The sequence below is a fragment of the Lutjanus erythropterus genome, chromosome 4 (assembly GCF_056507025.1).
Source record: "Lutjanus erythropterus isolate fLutEry1 chromosome 4, fLutEry1.hap2, whole genome shotgun sequence".
NCBI lineage: Eukaryota > Metazoa > Chordata > Actinopteri > Lutjaniformes > Lutjanidae > Lutjanus > Lutjanus erythropterus.
This window is the reverse complement of record NC_139320.1, coordinates 5,259,529-5,281,202: the sequence shown is the minus strand read 5'-3', so window position 1 is coordinate 5,281,202 and position 21,674 is coordinate 5,259,529. Positions and strand designations below refer to the sequence as shown.

The 21,674-nt window shown below is 40.2% G+C and overlaps 1 protein-coding gene across 2 annotated transcripts in view; it reads right to left on the bottom strand.

Moving 5' to 3' along the window:
- tbx4 (T-box transcription factor 4) overlaps positions 1-21,674 on the bottom strand; it is a 40,366-nt gene continuing 18,692 nt past the window's right edge. For both annotated transcript variants that reach the window (XM_084716313.1, XM_084716312.1), the window contains 6 exons: positions 14,605-14,724; positions 12,020-12,167; positions 3,408-3,560; positions 2,555-2,643; positions 2,141-2,376; positions 1-2,022 (listed from right to left, as the gene is read on the bottom strand). In XM_084716313.1, the coding sequence (XP_084572439.1) occupies positions 1,367-2,022; positions 2,141-2,376; positions 2,555-2,643; positions 3,408-3,560; positions 12,020-12,167; positions 14,605-14,724 (1,402 nt within the window). In that variant the 3' untranslated portion in view covers positions 1-1,366. The remainder of the gene's footprint in view (positions 2,023-2,140; positions 2,377-2,554; positions 2,644-3,407; positions 3,561-12,019; positions 12,168-14,604; positions 14,725-21,674) is intronic.

The following is a 21,674-nucleotide window of genomic DNA, read 5'->3' as shown; positions in this document are numbered from 1 at the left end:
TTTTTTTTTCAAAACTCAAAAAGTTTGAGTTGTCTCAGCTTCCTTTTTTACAGCATGGTCTAGAATCTCTTAGTTTGTTATCAGTGGGTGCAGACTGGGATGTCTGGATGAAATTGGACAGGCCAACAACTAATCAGAACAACAAAACATGACCTTCAACCAATCAAGGCAACAACACTTGTGACCCAGCTTCTGACTGCCACATGCAAGTTTGGACTGCATGATCCATTTTCAAGCAGGAAAAAAGCGGTGGCCTAGTGACAAAAGTTCTTAAATTACAGCTAAACAGTATATTAAAATATTCCTTAACATATTTGAGGCAAGAAATAAGTAATACAGTTACATAATCATGGGTCATATTTCATCCCTGCCAGTTGTATCTGACTTTCATGAGCTTGGTGTGTCGCGCTCAAAGCGTGTGACGTTACAACATGTGACATTTCAAATCTGGAACAGTGAGACTCCTCAGTCAGTTATCACATCAAATTCGCCCCATATTAAATAAATGGTTGTGATTGACCCTACAAGATCCAGGGTGGGAGGAAATCTCTGTGAACGGGAGGGTGGCCAGGTGTATCTGCCAGAGCAAATGAAAGCAGATTTGTTTGGTTCCAACTTTAGTAACCAAAGGGCTTGAAGACGAGTGATAAAGACAAGGCAGGGAAGTCAGAAAGTATGATGATGATGAAGTGTTTTAGTCCAGTAAGATGGACTAAAACACTAAGTTTTTGTCATTTCATTGGATTTGTTGACAAACAGAAAAATATTCTTTAAACTCTATCTGGAGTTCTGCAAGAAATAATAAAACCCTCAGTTGTTTGCTGTCAGGTATTCATATTTTACATATCTAGATCTCTCATTCTCTTCCAGAGTAAGCAGAGCAATCGTTGATTTTCCCTTATCTTTTCATTGTCTGAAAAATTATCCTTGTTGTTTCTTCAGGCCAGGTAGGTGATACTACTTGGACAGTTGTTGTGAAGACGTTACTGCCACACTTTGTGTCTCATCAGCTCTTCTGGTGCTGTTGAACTTAAAGCTCCCTCTCTTAGACTTTGGAGTGCAGCTCAAACCTGCATTTTGTATTTGAGCGTTAGAAAACCACCATATCCAATCACAGGAGAGTACCATGCTACACACCTGCATAAGTAAAGAGGTCAGCCACTGTTCACTACATACAGTTTTGTATGTAATAGTGCTTCAGTGAGAATCCACGGATGTAAATGGCTTTAGAGTGCAATTTGGCAGTGACCATGGCTGTAGTTCAATATCATTGCTTGGCATCAGCAGCCCACAGTGGGTTTTTGAACCTTCATCATTTCATTTCAGACTTGTATATTGGAAAAACTGGTTTCCCCAGTTGTCCATATTAGCTGTCAGTCCAGTGAGTCCCTGCGCTACTCAGCCCCACTTGGTACTGATAGGACGGATCCCGGATGGATATGGTGCCCTGTGTGGGATAGGCTGAGAAATCTCTGTGAGGACGGAGTGGCGACCCTGGCTTCTTGTGGTACATAGGTGGATGGCCTGACCTATCTCTGGATCCCAGAACAGCCGGAGAGCAGGATGAAGAGGAAGATGAAGGAGGTATGATGGGCAGACCTCGCTGGACCGTAGCTGAGTTGTAGACCCCCAAGTCAGCCTGTGGTCGCGACGCCATGGATGATGCGGGGTGCGGTACCACAGGTGTGACCGCGGCAGTGTTGGTGAAGTGAGCTGCGAAGGGCTGATATGGGACACCCTCAACGCTGTAGCGAGGGTAGGGCTGCATTGTAGCCCACATGTTGCAATTTACAGAAGAGGAGTTGGTTAGGTCATCCGTGTCCCCTGCCCCAGATCCAGACTCTGTTTCCATACTACCATACATACAAGCCTCTCTGGAGGTGATTGCCTCTGTGCAGTATGGATGAGAGAGTAAGGGCGACTCATAAGAGGGAGCTGAACGAAAATAATGCTCCTCTGAGACCGCAGATGATGTCTCCAGATATGGCCGCTTGCATCCAAGCTCCAGGTGTCGGGCATTATCTGCAAAGGGATACAGCAACAATCAATTATCTTTCCACAGAATCTCTTACTCCAACTCTAATGAGCACATCTGACTCTGTACAATGGCTAACAGACCAGTTGACAGCTGAGAACATACCTCTGTGTTTGAAGCAGTGGTACAAAAGGCTGGGATCTCTGCTCTGAGGGAAGTGGTTCGAAATAGGATCTTGGGAGTCAGAGTTGGACAAAGGAACCCCGGTCTCATACTGATAAGAGGACAAGACTTGAGGGTGCCCAGTGAGAACTCCTGCACCGAGCTTCCCTGCTAGATGACTATGCGAAGAGATGAGCCTCTGGCGCACCATGTTTTTTGAAATCACCGGATATTCTTTCCTGTACATCAGCAACAGCAACAGAAAAGGAAAGAAATCAGTTTTCCATGCCCACAGTTCCAATGAACACAGTCTTTCAAGGAGACCAAATAGATTTTTACATCTATACAAAAAGCTGAAGATTATAAGAGACCTCCAGTCCAGTTTTACTTTTCTGGGTTCTTTTTGTGCAGACATACCCCTGTAGTCTTGAAACACGAAGATCTCCTTCTTCACTACCTCGGAATCCTTTGGCAAATGGATTGTTTTCTATCTTCAACTGAGTGATCTAGGAGAATGATATTTCATTTATGAGCTTGTTCTGTTCAGTATAAACCAAACCATAGTTCAAGCATCTTAAGTAAAGTTGGTAATTTCTCAGGTTCTTTGCTGTGGTCAAAGTAGAGCTGCCCCGAATACCATATTTAGGGTTTCAAAGCTTCAGTGAGAAGTAATTGCTAAAATAGTACTGTCTATTGAGCAGTTGTGAGTGTGTAGAGAGGGTTGAGCTTGCACTCATCCCAGCCCCTTGCTTACAGGACCACATTTGTGCATGTAGAGCAGAAATGCTCCCATGCGAGGATGGTTATCCCCTTCGGGGATACTGTTCTGTGTGCTCACATCTCATGCACACGGTTTTTATGTGCCTGGGTTCTGAGACTAATTAAATGCCATAGAAGAGCTCCATTCCTTGCTGTTTTGCCTCTTTCTCTGTGCAGCCAACACTACATCTCCTGATTTGGACATCAATAGCCATGGCAATAGTAGAACCTTTGAAGCATTAGGGTCAGGCCTCGTGCACAAGAGCCTCTGCTCTATACACAGTTTGATAGTTAAATTTCATCAGTCTACACCTAGAAACACATATCCTTTAAATTATTCAACTTAGGTTTACAAGATTTACCTTTTGACAGAAAATAAGTTAATCTTAACACCATTCATCCACAAAATTCATTGCTGACACCCACATGTGTTACAAAATATTAGATTTGTTAAACTAAGAAATTTTTTAATATCTGTAGAATACTGCATTTTTTAAAATAGTTTACGTACCTTGTGGTTTTGATAAGAGGTTACAGAGATGAAGGCTGTCTCGTGAAAGACATGAGTACAGTAGGCTGTGTTCTTGGATCCAAAGGCATTGTTTTCATCTGCTTTGACTATGTGTAGTCTGGGCTGGTACTTGTGCATAGAGTTCAGGATGATCTAGGAAAGGTAAAAGAAGGGAATGCATTTCATTTCAGTCTTGTTGTGGCATGTCTTTGAATAGCCACTTTGGTGTGGTACCAACCCGATATCAAGCCAAAGTGTTTATTAGACCTGCCTGTCCCCGCGACAATATCCTGTTTTGCCTCATAGGTGGGAAAAGTACACATGTTCTCATTCCGCAGTCAAGTTAGCTAAAACACATATGTGATATCCAGTTAGACCTTCAAAAGAAGGCTGTCTTGCTTGTTTGGTTAGGTTTAGGCACGAAAACTACTTCGTTAGCTGGTGGAAAACAGAAAGGTTTGAAAGGTTAGAGAAGTTTTATAAGCACCATTTGTTAGTTAACAGTAATAGTTGATAATAGAGTATGATTTCTTTGTGTATGAACTTAAGTTATTTGGCTCCACTAAAACAAATAATTCCACAACTGGACTGAAACTGGATTGTTGACAAGCAACACAAACATTGTCCTACACACTAACATTAGCTAATTGTGTAGGTCAGCACATTACAGCACTCCTTTAGTTGTCCAGATGGATCCATATAACTACCTCAGGACTGTATTCAGTTTGGACTTCTTTATGGACTGAATGCTCATGTTTACATTTTTGAGATGTGGACCAGACAACCAGACCTTGACTGCTTGTATAAGCCATGTATACATTTATTCAAGTCATTTCATAACATTGTAATACTTATGTACAAAAGTGTGGATATTTTCCTTGATTAACAGGTCAAAAGATGTTTAAATTGCTGTGTCTGTATCCAACTTCATTTACGTTGTCAGATTAAAAAGTGTGTCAGTGATCCCACAGTAATAAGCCCTGAATCATGTACAAGACACCTCCTGTCTCCTCCAGTCTCTATGGTCTCTCTGTTACTTATTGTAATGTTAATATAGGCTAGTGGTTATTAGAACACCTGTAAAGCAGTGTGATGTGTATAGTTAAAAGTCCCAGTGCTGTTGGACTCTATATTAGCACTCATGAAATCTCAATTTACTTGGTCTGAACTATTTCCTTCATAACTCAACAGCAGCTCATGATAATGATGTCACATCAAATGTTTGCCTAGGAACTCTTTCCTCACAAGAGTCACTCAATGGAAAACACAGCTGCTGCTAGTAAAATTCAGAATGGGTATAACTTAAGCCTACCCATTTCCTATGGTTAGCTAATGAGCAAGCAGTGACAACAGACAGCATTATCGTCAATGCCTGCTGACTAGTACACTTGAATATAACATTAATGACATCTATTAGTTACAGCTGTATGTGCAGTGCTGTGGGAGGTCTGTTGAAGGCCAAGAGAAGTGAGTGAAGTATGACAACATCTCTTCCCAATTGGTCTTGTGGGAAAATAGTGTTCATTAACTCAGAAATCGATCATTTAGACTGCTTCAGCAACTACATGACGCATATGATGAACTTCGTCTGTCTCTCCCTGAGGGATACTCCTACCCCATGGGGCCAGGAACCTGTGGCTCTGGGGCCACATGCAGCTGTTTTGCCCCTCTCCATTGACTCCCTGTGGCTTTCACTTTTTTTTTTTTCCACATTTTAATTTTCTTCTATCATTGTTGTATGTCACAGTGACCTTGAACTTTGACTGTTAAAAGTAGGAAAAATAGGATCAGTTCATCCTTGACTCCAAGTGGACCTTCATAGCAAGTTTGAAGAAATTCCATCCTGGTGTTCTTGAGTTAATGTGTTCACAAGAGTGAGAGGGACCAGAGGTCACAGTGACCTTTACATTTGACCACCAAAATCTATTCAGTTTATCTTTGGATCCAAACTGATGTTTATACCTATTTTCAAGAAATTCCCTCGAGTCGTTCTTGTGATATAGTGTTCACAAGAACAGGACGGATGGACATAAGAAGTTTTAGTATTTTGTCAACTGAAGTCTGTATCTTAGTCTACGTCCAGCGTCCGTACAGCTACAGCACAGTTTTTTCTAAATTTTGCGGGTTGCTTGCCTAGAGTCTCCCAGGGCTAGCTATGGGTACCAAATCCAGAGGAAAAGTCTCTGCAGAAATAAGAATGAGAATATAATAGCTGTGAATCCAGACAGATTTTTATGTTCTTTTTTGGACAAAAATAACTCTTTTGATAGGAATGGTTGCAGACCCCTGTCCCATCCCCTCACTGTACACTGTTGAACCCTTAGGACCCTTATGACATGCAGACTTTTCAAAGCACAAATCAAATTACTTGAAAAACCATGTGTCCCACCTGCGTATCTTGTTTCTTGGAAATACGTCATGATATGGAAGCTAGATCTTAAGATGCCGTCTCATTTGGATTTTAAATAGAATGCACACACTATAATGTTATTAATTGTCCATGTCCTTTATCTAATATGACAATGGCCATTTTCATAGTACACTAATTAAGTATACACTATACACAGATTGTATCTTTCTAATTAATTAAACATTTTCTTTGTAATATTAAATTTTCTGTTAGAACACTAATGTACATTCAATTCTTGCCTATTTACTGCAAACACAGTAACCTATGAAGATTAGTGTATATTTCATACTGTATAGTCTATTATTAGTATGCAGCATAGAAATGACACTCATGTCACTATATCCACCCTAAGCTAAGACTCTTACTGATTGTATTATTAAAACACCTGCCATCAACCCAATGAAAGAAGCGTTTTATGCTAATTTCGGTAAATGCACACCAATTTTTACCCCACATGATATGAATGTAGTAATAACCTAAAACACTGTAAACAGGCTGTAATTCCCTCACACAAAGTTTGTATCACTGCAGACTCACAAGTATGCGTAAAGCACTGTGAGAGAACCCTCAAGCATTCGCTGATGGGATGGGAGAAGGCATCACAATCTGTGAGTCTGTGAGGGTGAACATTGTGACTGGTCTGTGCTCACTGCTTTTTACAGTGCATTGTGGGAATCTCATTGGGCGCTGACCTTCCAGTGCACTATTTAAGAAATGGGACATGCAAGAACATTTCTGACTCCCTGACCTGTTCATCACCCACTTAAGTCAGGACCTCTCTGAGACATCCCATAAGATCCACTAATTGTAATGAATCTAATCTAGATACAAAAAGTTAACTGTGTTATATTACAGTTACAGATAAAAAAAAAGAGGTAATCAGATTACAGATACATTTAGTAAGGTAGGATTATTATCTTTATTTTAAAATAAAGAACGATATACCACCATGCACAGTGCACACACATCTGCCAATTCATTATCATGACCTCTAGTGAAAAATTCTTCACTTGGTGGAAATTTCAAAATTTTTTGTCCTTAAATTAATGAATCAAACAATAAATTATGTACAGCAAAGGAAGGAACATCTAGACAAACTAATACACCTATCAACTAACTTAAAACACTTAGAGCTGCAATGATTAATCCATTATTAATAAACTATTAAATTAATCTTCATCTATTTGGATAATGGATTGATCGTTTTGAACACAATACAGACAGTAAACTGGATATTTTTGTGTTGTAGACAAAACAAGATATTTTCTGGCATTTTATGGACCGAACTACAACTGATCAATTAATGAAAAAAATGTTTGATAGGTTAATCGATAATGAAAACAATCATTAAAGGAAAGACTTGAAAAATGGGTCCAAATATGGACATATGTCTGTATGTTGTACATGTTTAGTAACAAGTGACAAGTAACAAGATTGTGGCAGGATGAATTAATTTTTAGGTCCTTTTTTAATTAACAAAAAAGTCAAAATTCTCTAATTTTAGCTTCTTAAATGTGAATATTTTCTGTTTTCTTTACTCCTCTCTGACAGTAAACTGAATAATAATTTCACTACATTTATATTGAGGTAATCCAAAAGTAATGAAAAGCAATCAGATCATATTATTTTAATATTGTGATACTTAGATTACATTAGTGACTACATTTTTTTAGCAATTTAATTGTATCAGAATACATTTTTAAAGTAATCTTTCCAGCCCTAGTGAAGAGTGTCAATGAGTGTGTTTCTGCCTTTCTTTAAGACAAGTAGTTAGCTTCCTAAGGTGAATTACCTAATTCAAAAGTGTTAACATATATAGAATACCATACGTGTTACCAAGTAGTTAATTCAGTCAATTAATTCCGTGAACAGTTTCTCTGTGTCTTTCATCTCAATCACACTGGTGTAGCAGGTAGCATGTGTTGAGTGTGTTTAGTGTTTAGGTTGTTTGGGTGGCTGCAGGTCAGCTCACTAGCATCAGTCCATTCACCGCAGCCGGGCGCTGTGCCCAGCGAAGCGTTAGCAACAGTAGGGAAGGGTCATCACTAGTCCAGCTCTGTCAGGGCAGATCACCATCAAGCTCTGCACCTCGGCTCCCCTCCTCATTTGCCAGACACTCTCCTGAGGAGCCTTCTCCTCCAGGGGGCTCCCAGAGAGAGGCAAAGGTTGAACAGGGCACGGGGAGCTAGGCTCAGGTTGAGCACCGAACAGCCCTGCGCTCGCATGCTCCTGTTGCTGAGACAGGCTGGAGACAGAGATAAGCTATTGGCTGGTTCACCAGAGGCTCTCTGTTGACCTTTGTCTGCTCTGCTGTCTGGCTGCTGTTTGAGGATGATACCGGAGACTTTTGGGTGGCTGTCTGAATGCAGTGATCAGGGAGGCCTTCCACAGATCAGTGAAGAGCTAAAGAAGGTATTTGCTTTCATCTTCCCAGATATAAAAACATTCAGACATGATTATTTGCTTCAACTGATATGTGCTTGGGATGAGTTCTTGAAAGCACAATAAGTATTATTTTACTACCATAGCATGTAACCACCAAACTATTCTGCCAGACAAGAACATTAGTATTGGACAACACTGCAGAACCCTAAATTACATCTAACATTTTAAAATTCTCTCCTTCTGTACATGGTTAAAGTTAGGCAAAGTTTGTACTTATGGCAAATAAGGTACAGTTTAGGTATGGCTCTGGTTGGGCAATTAAATATCTTGTTTATGTTAGGAAAAGATTATTATGGCTAATAAAAATGTGACAATCAATTTAAGGTCAGGGACAGGACACTAATGCTAGTCTCTTGCATGACAACCAAACTTAATACATACCCACCCACCACCTCAGCATCTCAACACTCTTACTTTCCGCAAAAAGGAGTACCCACCAAGCACCCAGGGTCATTTCAACGTTGTCTTTTGGGCTAAATTTGGTCAGTCAGTCATAGTTTTTATTTAGCTTAAAAGTAGACATTGAAATTTGGGTTGTGTTTAGTCCGTCTTCTCAATGACAACTTTTCAGGTTTCACTTTCAACTAAAACCAGATGTAGATGGACATCATTAAATAGCTATCTTTTCAGTGACATGAAAAAGATCTCTTTTCATCTTTCACTTTCAACCAAAATCAAAAGTTTCTTAGACAACTGGCAAAGCTGTTTTTTCAATGCCTTTTCAACCAAAATTTGCTGTGTGGCTAATACTTTGTTTGTGCAGAACCTTGGCAATAGGTATAAATCATGATGGACAGTATTTTCAAATGTAGATGTTTATCTTTAAGCTGCTGTGCTGAATCATCCAGCCCGTTCTCACTGTCAACTCATCAAATATCAACATTTTGTCACCGCCCCTCGGTGACTCATACAGACAGGCACAGTACCTCTTAACAGTTGAAAGCGACGCGCCAGCCTTTTAAGTAATTTCAATGTAAACCTATCCGCGGCTGTGTGAGATGCACTGGCCTGTCGACACATAATGAAGAGGGAGAGAGTGGAAATTACTCAGAACATCTCCTGCCAGTCACTAATAACTACTGCTGTAGATATTTTGTACTGCTAATTCTGAGCACGTCCATTATCAACCTATCTCACCAGAAGAACTGCCATATAGGTCATCTACACAAGCCGCTTATTACAACCTATGTTTACATTTATTGTCAGGCGACGAACTCTCATGACCGGGGTTTGTGTCATATGTGAGACCAAATGTCATGACTTACATCACTTCTGTTTTGTGACATAATCTAACGTACATATTGTAACCCAAACAACAATCTTTTCTTGAACCAAACCAAGTAGTTTAGCATACCTAAACCTAACCAAACTGCTGCTGTTTCACAGTAACGACCACGTGTTTGACGCCACGTGACTTGTGTCACATACTTGAGGTTCACCTGTCAGTGGTATTCTGCAGTCATATGACCTACTCTATCATTTAGGTATGAGGGTGCGTTGCAGCTTGTCATGACAGGATGATAGCGGGTGAGAGATTTGTTTCATCATGATTCATTCATGATTGTCATGAATTTGAAAGATCGGCGTGAGAGCAACTCTGTAGACATCAAATTTCAAACATCTGCATGATTTTATTACAATAGACTTATTAGGACATTGAGACATTATCTCAGGAATTCCCAATATGGGAAAGTGTACTTGTTAAAAAGTCTACAATAGTTTGACATTGCCATACAGGGCTGTACCAATGAAGAAAAAGAATGAGAACTACGGTTAAATGAGTCATTTTTATACATTCTATAATGAGCATAATTAGTAGTGAATGGGAGTTCCTACACTCCGCTGTGAGAAGCATTGCCCTACTACACACCTCCTGGTCTGGGCGTCATCTGGACTCTGCCTGGCCTCAAACTTGCTCTGTCCTCATTACTCGCCCTTATCACTGGCCAGGCACCCAACTCAATCTGACAGCAGGCCCCGCCACTGATCTGAGAGGTTATGAACCTAATGAGCCCGCCCATTGATGGGATGGCTTCAGACAAGCTATCCCAGAGTCCCCCTGGGGAGCGCTGCCACAGTCACACTCTTCACCTCCCTCCGCAGTCTCTCCCTCCTCAGTTCCTTTCATCCTTCTTTCAGAAATCTGCCTGTGAAAAACACCTGCATCTTGTTTGCACACATATCAACTACATTTTTCACATCAGCTGCATCCTTGTGCATCTAGTTCTACTCTCTAAAGGGATTTGCTCTGGTCTTTTTCTTGACTTGGGACTCATGTTTTTACCCACGCTAGCTCTGGGGACAGCAGTGTCGGCCTTACAGACGGTCAACCACTTTGGGCCAAACTGAAATGTCTCTAGAATTCTTGGATGGATCATCATGAAACTCTCTATACACATATATGGTGTGAATCCCACTGACTGTGGTGATCCCAGACTTTTCCTGGTGTGTCTCTAGGGCACTTACATTAGTTTTTCGTAAATTGTCTTGACAGCTTTTGGATGGATTGCTATGAAATCTGGTGTAGATAATCCATCATGCCCACAGAATTAATCCTAATAACTTTAATCATCCTCTGACTTTTCATGTAGCGCCACCAGCAGGTCAAATGTCTCATCCATAGAAATTTACATTGAACACTTCACATCTACAAGATGGATTGGCAGACATTAATGTTTCCCAGAGGATAAATACTAACCTTGGTGATCTTCTGACTTTTTCTCTAGAGCCACCATAAGGTTGACATTTCAGACAATCAGAGCGAAATGTCTCAACTCTTGGATGGATACAATGCAATCTGGGGCAGACATTTATGGTCTTTGTTTACTGTGGTGAATCCCTGACCTTTCATCTAGCACCATCTGTAACAGCTTGGTTTTATGCTTTCCATTTTTTTTTTTTGCTTTTGTTCCCAAAAGCTGAAGTTTGACACTAATGTTGGACTATCTGAACTGCATGTTCTTTCCAACTTTGTAGACATAGTTGTCAAAAATAAAAGGTACATGTACATGCACAGTAGAAAATTGTACACTTCTTATGATAGCTCGCATTCATTTGTACTTCAGGATTTTGCCTGTAGATTCGTGCACATGAACATAGCTTGTCAAGTTTTTTTCTTCACAGTCAGTATGACTGTCAGACTAATATGGACAAATATGGTGTAAAGACAGAATGTCCATGTAGGTAGGAAGGTCGTGGTAGGTGTGTTAAGCACAGGACTTTCCCACCTGAGAGAGGGGTTCAGGTCAGGTGTTTTTTTAAGTGTGTGCCCTTTTCCAAACAGTTTCTAAAAATGACTTCCCAAATGGTTCTGTGTAACAAACCATCTGGCTAGTCAGGTTACACTAGCATAGCTGTGGACTCTTTTTGAAGTCCACTGGACTTGTTATGGATGTGACTTAGGTACTTCCCGAATATTTCTGTCAGGGTTTGACATTAACTATGGCCCTTTGACCACAAAAAGTTGCTCTGTGGCCACCAAATATTCCATGTAGGTGGCCCCTTGTGGACACCAAATTGTATCCCCTTACTGCAAACTTTTACCAAATCCCTGATTATTTTTTATTTCCAACATAGGTTTTCCCTCTAGCAGTTTTGTCCATAATTCCTTGTCTTTATGAAAGGCACCAGATATATTTACCTTATACCTTTATGTATTCATCAATTCAGTTGCTTAAGTCTGAGAATATACTGTTTACAACACAGTCCAATGAGACACAAGTCGGACAGTTTATTAAGTCCACTTGCAGGTACTCACATGCCCAAAAGGGTCCAGATGATTGTTTGTTAGTTTGAGCTTCTGAAACGACACCAGTTGCCTCATCCAGTGAGCCCCTGTGGCGGGGGAATCAGGGTGCACATAGAGTCTGCCTGGCATTGCTGGCTCTGCCTTACCAGCCACCATCCTGAAAACAGATTGAGAGACGTGCAGAAGCAAAGTGTGGTGAGGAAAGAGAAAAACAAATCGAATGTTGTCCCTAACTGTTTTCCAGAACAAATAGCATCCAGCATCAGAGAAATGTCTCAGTTAATCTAACATAGCACATTAAAAATGTCTATTCCCGTCACCACATGAACCACATCTCCTTTACTATAATGTGGCTGTATGGAGGCGTAGAACACCACTGCACTCAATCCTCATGGTATTAAATCCCTCAGACTGGAAGGAGGTGGCCTCTGCTAAAACATCATTACTAATTATGCTTCTCCAAGGTGTCGCTGAGGAACACCAGAACCCGCCAACTACAGGCCATGCCACAAGATCAGAAACAAATGGCTGTAAAATGACTTCTTTCTGCTGGAGACTTTACGTTCTTTTCAGCTTGTGCACGCACAACAGGCAGTGCCAGTTCTAATGTCATACTGACTGATGGAGGACTGAAGTGTCATTGCCTGCAGATACAGGGTCAACTGGCAAAACACTGAGCCCGATCCAGCAGCTTTTTTTTCTTTCTTTGTCAAGTATCATGCCTGTACCCTGCAGTAATGAGCTTTAGCCAGTGTAGATGATCTGCTGTTGTACTGCATTAATTGAAATATGTGCGGGGCTGTTGTGTCCCTTCCTGACAAGTGTGGATTTTGGAGGATTTTAGAAATTGCTGTGCATTTTTGATGAACAGAGGGAATTGTGGTTATCTGAGGAACAAAGTGCATCTTTTAAAAGGGTATTGTTTTTAACCAATATAGGCCTGACTAAAGCAGCAAGTACCCATAATGACACCACATCCATAAAACTGATGAAGAGAGGGAGCAGAACATCTGTGTCATGCTTTGGCCCAATGTAGTGACCTGTGGGTTTATAATCCAGGGCCATAGCCAGGGCCGGATTAACCTGTTAGGGGGCCACAGGGCAAAAAAATTGTAGTTGGATTCCCGTTTGCAAAATTAAATAATAAGGGTCTTTAAACTCAGTCAGTATCACAGCAGCCCATGAAAAAGTCAAGAAATGTAATCTATAGATTTGCGTACATGGACATTGACACGAGATGTCAATATTTTTCATGACAGTCAACACAACTTTCAAACTAAAAAGAGTTTCTCCACAGAGGGAGGAGGGTTGGGATTGGTGGGTTAAGCACAGGATTTTTCCACAGGAGACCAGGGTTTGGTTCCTGTGTGAGACCAAGTCAGTTGTGATGGTTTTAAGAAAGTCTTGTTTTTTGTTATTATTTTCAAATATATAACAAAAAGAAAAAAGAAAAACAGACAACCAGAACACACAACAGTTAAATCAAGTTCCTAAAGTTCCTTCTTTAATTTCTTGACTATTTCACAAACTGCCATGAGATAGTGTTGTAATAAATCAGGACTCATCTTAGCTGATATTAGTGTTACGTTAGTGTTGCAAGTTCCCAAACATTCTTGGGATTTTTGGCATGTCGAGGTATTTGGCCACTTTACCTGGTTGGTAATCCAGCCTTGTTCATGACATGTATTCGTAGTGTGTATTCAGGTCTGAACAAAGTGTTAACATGGTGCAATAACCACTGGCTAATGGTTTCCTCCTAATGATTAAGAGACACAGCCACACATAGTATTGGCAGGAATTCTACACCTCTCAATTTATGTCCAGTGCCAATATTAGCAACAATGTGGGAAGTAATGTAACCTTTATGTCCTGAGGTTTAAAGTAAGGATGTCAGAGTCAGGGTGGTTGAGATCATTGAGACACCAGAGTTGGCTACCTGTTACAGATCTCCAACTAATGTTTGCCTTTTACTAAGAGTAACAAAATCCTTACTTAACATTTATGAAACCTTTAAGTTATCTCAGCCTAACCCTAGTTTCCATAAGCACAATCTTAACCATGCTGCAGTTGACATGCACAAAAGACATAGAAAGCAATACTTTTGAAAATGGTTGCCTTAGATACAATTTCTTGTCTTTAGATCAATAGAATGGAACTGGTCCCTTTTCCTTAAATCAAACTATGTAACTTTTACAGATCAGAAGTCACCATGGAAATGAGAGGATAGTGTCATATTGAATTACTTTTAATTGTCTGAATTTCAGTTGCTTCAAAGATGTCAGCATTAGGCAATCTGATTGAGAATGAGTGGAATGGGACTACAAGCAGAAACTAACATTTCTCCTGAAAAGTTACAGGGTGTTCTGTGCTTGTTTCTGCAATAAAAAACCGACTGAAATGTTAAGTAGTTACATGTTAGGACATAATGTAACCGTAGCACAAATAAGAAAGACTCATAAAGTCAGCGGACACACAGCAATATGTATCATCAGCTAAGCTACAAGTCATACCAGAGCAAGTAAGGCTATGGTAGTAGTATTCCATGGGGCAACCCTCAACAAGGCTTTTTTATGGCTGTGTAATTGCAAACTTACCACTTGTTATCACAGAACTTGTAACGGTGGTCATCAGCTGGGACAATGTCGATGAGTAGGATGTATTTTGTTTTGGGGTTCATACCGGTCACTTTTACCTTGTAGCTAGGAAACATCCTCCTGTTGAAGAACGTAAAAGAAAAGTGTTAGAAATATTCTCATTTGGAGGGAAGGCAACACTTGACCTAACAATTAGGTTTACTGTGCTGTACCGTACAGAAGGTGCTTGAGCTAATTCATCTAATCTAATACTCAAGTCCATATTCTCAAACAGAAATCAGTATGGTTTGGGAACCTTTAAGAAGGGTTTGATCAAAACCTGTGTTTCTACGTGATCGTCAGTTTCCATAAAAAAAAGAACCACTTATTCATATGCAACCAATTTCAAGTACTCATAAAAAACTACTTTTGCCAAAGGTCTATATTTTGTACTGATGGGCTTCTTAAGAAAGGATTCCACTGGCTGTTAAAAACAGTTGTGTGTGTAGGATAAGTGTAGTATTGTCACGGATAGTGCAGATAAAAATCCGATTAGCTCATTGACTGCAGCTCAGTGATGGTCTTAAGGGATTGGGATGAGCAAGGTCCCATAGAGATCACGGGACCGAGAGAAGAGCGGGGTGAGAAACTGCCTCCTCTGAAACCTCAAATAACCTCAAGCTGATCATTAAGCGGATGAAACTTCCTTTGACATAGATAACCCTTGCCAAACCGTCCAAGATCATTTTCTTGACATTGTCCTTGCTGTCAAAATCTCACATTTTCTGGCCTGGTAATGATTTGTCTCCTTGCAGGCATTTATTTTGGAGACTGACTGAAATCCTCTCATACTTGTGAAACTGAGAGGCCATAAAAAGTATGGGAACACGCTCTATCTTTCATCTTTTAAATGCCTCCAGACTAAAAGACAGAATATGCTAATATAGCACTCAAAGCCATAAAACACATGAAGGGAGCTACCTTTCCTGACCTCTTCTGGGAAACCAAAAACTTTTTCATCCCATCTGCGCCAAAGGAAATTTCGCAAAGGGCTCTGCGCCCCCTTATAAAGCCCTAAGTGGTTTTTAATGGCACCGCAGATTGGACAACAGTTTAGATAGCCGACTCCTCATTGCTCAAGAGGCTACGGTCAAAAAGGCCTGCAGTTTATCTGTGGCTGCTGCCTGTGGCAACGTGTTCAAACATTGGAGGGCTCATGAAAGCCTTGCATGCTTTCTGGAAAGATGGCGTAGCATTACAAGCCCTATGTCCATACTTCAACTGCTGTTGGGATTGGTGCGAATGCCCTTCTTCAAAGGATCATAGTGCCTGACACCATCTGATCATGTTACTGTAAATACTCCCTCACGTAAGGGAGGGAGGGGGGGTATTGAGGGCATCTCTCTCCCAGGCCTCAAATCCAATCAGCAGGAGAGATCAGTCCCGGTATCATCCTCACTGAAAGACGGGTTAATCTTAGAGGAACATTCAAAACAGACCTCTGCTCATCTCTGGCTCCACTCGCACCATAGAGACAGAGCAGATGGAGGCCTGTGTCAACACATGTGGCCCTCAGATTTGTGTAATATGGCCATAACTACCAAGTGAAGGGCCCTGCTGCTGCTGCTGCTGCTGCTGCTGCTGCTCACTCTTCAGCTGTGGAAATGAGTGTGTCCAGCCAGACAGATCAGACAGATGCACCACAAGCTTATCAACAAATGAGTGTCACTGAGTCAAAATGTGTCGGTTCTGTAGAGATACTAACTTAGCTTGGTCCTAGAATCACACATAGTCTTAGTATGCTTCAAACAAACTAGGTTGTATGACATGTCTGGGGAGATACAATCAATTGTGCAGTGGGGATTACATGGGGCACACACTATGACACAGTCTCTCCTCAGATGTTCACACAGAAAGTGACAGTAGTAGTTGTGAAAAATATGAAAAAGGAGAGCTTGAGTTTACTTTCATACACCGTGAGAGGGGTTTCGGATTGTCTGTTTTGGGATGTCACAAAAATGGTTGGATACAGCCTCCCAGTTCTGCTATTAGAAAAGATGTTTCAGATGCTGTTAGACGATCTGACAAGCGTGTTGTTTGAAGCATAGTGAGACCTTTAAATGTCCATCTAAGCCGGTGTATTAAGTGTTTGAATATCTCAGCTGAAATACTCAGATCTTGTACTTAGCTAAAAGTAGTAGTTCCAGAGTGTAAAAATACTAAACCCTGAATTAAAAACCTTACTTCAATAAAAGTACAAAAGTATTAGCATGAAAATATACTACCAAAAGGAAAGTCATTAAACAAAACTACCCATTTCAGAATTATATGTATCTTGTTACTGGATTATAATTAGTGATGCTTTAATGTGTTAACAGAGGTGGGAGTAAAAAAGTACAAATGCTTAGACACTATACTTAAGTAGATTTTTCAGGTATCTGTACCTAAGTTGAGCATTTATTTTTCTGACATTTAACTTTTATTCCCCACATTTTAAGACAAATATCTGTACTTTCTAATCCTTACATTTTCAAAACAGGCTTGTTACTTTAGTTTTAATGTATTTGAAAGGAATGATTCATATTGATTTTGCATCATTGCATACTGATGAACAAAGACATAACAAGATGAAAAACGATTAAAAAAAGACGTAACAAGACAAAAGAGATGTAACAAGGCAAAGGTATACTATATTTTGAGTACATTTACAGCCTTCACTTTTTCTCTTTAGCTTGAATAAAGAAGTCAAATTGGTACTTTTACTTGAGAATTTTGTTTTACACAAGTATCTCTACTTCTGCTTGAGTAAAGAATGTGTATAATTCTGCTACATCTCTGTGTTAATGTCTTTCATGCTGCAGCTGATAAAATTAAGCTAATTTCATCTACTTATATTGTGCGGGGTAGATTATTTTTTAATAATACATAATACATTTTATTACTTGATAATTTTATTAGTTGGTAATTATTTTTGTTTTAATAATCCAAATCTACAAGTAGTTGTTGATTTAATGTAGTGGAATAAAAAGTACAACATTGGCATCCAAAATGTAGTGGAGTAGAAAGAAAAGTATCGAATGAATGAATGTACTTAATTACATTCCATCACTGCTGAAATGGGATTTTGATTGGAGGCTGTACATGATTTGTGGAACGCTTCCACTGGAATGCAAGATGACCCACTGTGCTTATACCTTTTGAATCTAAAATGTGCATTTTACACTCAACCAGTCATCACAGAATGATTTTTTTTCACATTTGAACAGTAGTTTGAATTTTGAATAAACAGTCACAGCAGTAAAAAGAAGTGAGAGAATGGTAAGGAATGGGCACTTTTTTCTTGTTCTTTTGATGTAAGCAGCAGCACAATCATTGCAGTCTAGGGTTGAGAAATATCATTACTTATTCTAAGAGATGATAGAAATTTGTCTGTCATTTAACATTTGTTATACTGTTTACAGCGTTGCTGCTGTGTGCATGGGCATCATACACTGTGCTTAGTGCACCAAGTTCAGGATGGGGCATCAAATCAGCCTGTCACAGCTGAACTACTGCATTCATAAACTCCGCAGGGACAGCCTTGTCCTCAGATGACACTGCTGTCTCTCAGAGGCTGTAGCCGGCTCAGAGCTGTGAGGATGCTGGTATCGTTTGAAACAAAGTGACACAAGGTGTCCATTGGTACCAGCCAATTTAGGAAAGGGGCCATTTTGCCAGGCTTCAAGTTATCTGTTAGACAACCAGTGTCCTAGGAGGGACAACTGGAAGCTACGGGCGTGGTTTTACGTGGGATGACAGCAAGAAGTGTCCATGGAAGTGACTCATCTCAAACAAACAACAGGGGCTCTTGAAGAGGTTAGCATAGGTACTGCAATAGCATCAGTAATATCAGAACTGGAGAGTATTTCTTCATTGAAAGATGAGCAAAGAACAGCACTTAAGGTTTTTCTCCTTGGAAAATATGTTTTTGCTCTTCTCCCAGCTGGCTTTGACAAGAGTTTGATCTGACTGGTTGAATTTAACCTGATTTCTGATGATGACTCCCCATAAGGTTCTGTATAACAAACCATCTGGCATGTCAGGTTAAAATAATGCTCTAAATTTAGGCAAAATTTTGTTGAGGTAAATCCTAGCATTAACTTTTTTAAAGGGGGCTCTTACTTTAAGATATGTGAATGAAAATGGGTTCTATGGATACCCATGAGTCTCTATACTTGACAGACATGCCCAGTTTATGCAAACCAAATGCACTTGTTTGCATGCAGCATAAATGTGTTTTCATCCACTCTGAATATGGCATTTGAATATTTCTGCACACTGAGATCCCTAAACACTTTTGGTCTGTCAGATTGGGTCTGATTGGAAAGCTGTGACTTTTCTTCATATGTGATATTAGTGCCCACAGTAGCCATTTCATTGCCGTATCATTTTATCACAAAGCAATTATGCTTAGGCTTCCCAAGTGGCCAGCAGCAACCCTGACCATTTATACTGTGGTAGCTATCCGTTTAATCTGTCTGGCTGTATTTGGCAAAATGCTGCAAATAATTCAGCAGGGCTGCTTTATGACAACACTGGGTCAACAGAATTTTTTTCACCAATGTGATGGACTAATCTGACATGGCAGATGGTTTGTTACACAGAACCGCTGGGGAAGTCGTCCTTAGAAACTGTTTGGAAAAGGGCACGCACTTTCAAAAAAACATGTCACAGATCAACACTTCCGTGGACACTTCTCGCTGTCATCACACTTAAAACCATGCCTGTAGCTGACAGTACTCCCTCCACGGATGCTGAATGACTGCACCACTTTTGGTGCGGACACGAACGGATAACTTGAAGCTTGGCGAGATGGATTCTTGAGTGATCTTGCAAATCCAGCTGCCTTGCAAGAAACATGATGAACTACCTTGGTTTTGAATTCTCTGGCTCAGCCAAAAACAGACACTCTTAACTGTTTAATTTCTCTGTAAATAGTTTCTCCAAGGAATTTCCAGTTAATTTACTACAGTACATCATATGTTGATATCTGAATATAACACTTACTGTGATTTTATCTGCATTGACCCCCTTATTGTAGCCTGTGTATAGCTGATCTCAGCCAAAGTTTTCCCTTGCAATCCTGTTGTTGAGCTCCTATAATCTCAAATACATGTGGTGAACATGCCATGTCTTAGTGTTGCTTCTATAAAACATCTATTTAAAAAAAAACAACATAGATATTGTAACTGTGGACAGCTGATTTTCAAAGGCGGACAACATGAAGGCAAACGTATACATTCGCTGGTGTGACTAAGTGAGTGAGTTTAAGAGGAGCATGAGAAATGGACGTTGGAGAGTGTGTGTATGATATCAGTGTCAGGGTGTGTGTTTCTGTGCCCAGCCAGCTGTTTCTCTTAACAATCCCACATGTTTAGGCCCTCCAGTGATCCATTCCCTCTCTGGGAATCTCCAGTACCACGGCGAGATCAAAAGGAGCATTGGAGGGGAGGGGGGGCTGGGATGATGAAGCGCTACAACCTAGTAGACTCAGCCTATTGTGGGCGCCGGATTCCTCTTATCAACCCGCCGCTGCTCTCTTGACGGGCTGTGTACAAAGAGGGAGAGTGAGGGAAGAGCTGCACTGGGTGCTTTGAAGAGGGAGGATTACGCCTGGACAGTGACACTCACAATAACAAGTCTACCAGGCTCAGCTAGGTGCTGCATGGGAGTGGACTGAGCGAGTTTCATATCGGAGTGTTGGGAAAATGTGGGATCCACTGCGTGACGGCCCGGCTGCTCTGGATCTGGACGTCCTCCTCTGCCACCTCTGCACTGACCCCCCTTACATGTTACAACACTGAGTCCCAAACTCTTTTCAAACCTGGGGCATGAAAATGTTCTTAGATTTGTACTTCCGACGGAATTAAATTAACTTATTGACAGCAATGATTTCCCTTTATATAATGCTGCACACATGAGTTTTTCAATGAGCACACTGTAAAAAAGCAAGTTGAGAAAACTCAAACTAATTTCAAGGCAACTGTCTTCAGTAAGTTTTTGAGTGTTGTATCAATCTCAAACTCTTATGTTTTGAAATGAAACAAACTGTAAACTTTTGCTGACATAATTTACTTTTGTTCTTATATAAACTAAAAAAAGCATTTTGTATTTCAAAAATTGTCAAGTAATCATCATCATCATTTAATTCTCAAGCATCCAAGTAATGAACAACTTTTGAAATTCTTTGGGTTTATCAAAGATTCAAATTTATCAAAAGAAGAAAAGTAAATGAAATCATTAAAAGATTACAAATCAGCAAACTTAAAGCTCAAAAACTTAGTGAAGACTTTTAGCAACTTTCTTTCTGTTTTCTTCAACAGTCAATAACCATGGACCAAAAGAGAAAAACAAACTTTTTGGAGGACGAGATGACAGTGACGGTAGAGAACGTTGAGGCCAGATAACAGGTATTAATCAGTGGATTAAACGGTGGGCTGACAAACAAAACCAAACACAAAGCTTGGGAGTGATAATTCCCATCACATTGTTCATAAAGCTGCTGCAAATGTCACCGCAGGCTCAGGCACATCTCTTCACAGACTGCAATACTCCTCATAACCAGCAGGAACATCTCTGAACTCCTGTCAAAGTCCAGACTTTGACTGATCAACACCGATCCTAAGACCATTTTATAAATGAGGCATCAGGACGCATTCTTATTAAAATGATGTTGCGTACCAAAGTGCAATTAGGCTTCCTCAAATACAATGTTAAGTATTGGTTAAGTATTACTTGGTATTGGGTTGAAACCAGGGATGCACAATAGATTTTTTTTCCACATAATATCTGAGAACATCAAGTCTAGTACTCTACTATTACTATTACTATTTCCTCCTGGGATCACAGTTCTCCCATATTTCCCCTGATTTCTGACAAATTGTCACACCTTGTTTTTACTTTTTAACCATCACATCCTGTTTCTGACTATTTCCATCTGCACAACAGCACAGCTACACCAAACCCAATTACCTAATAAGAATTTTAATTTCTTAAGGACAGTGTCAAAGGCATGCATTTTGTAAAATCTGGCACATAAATTTTCTTTCAAG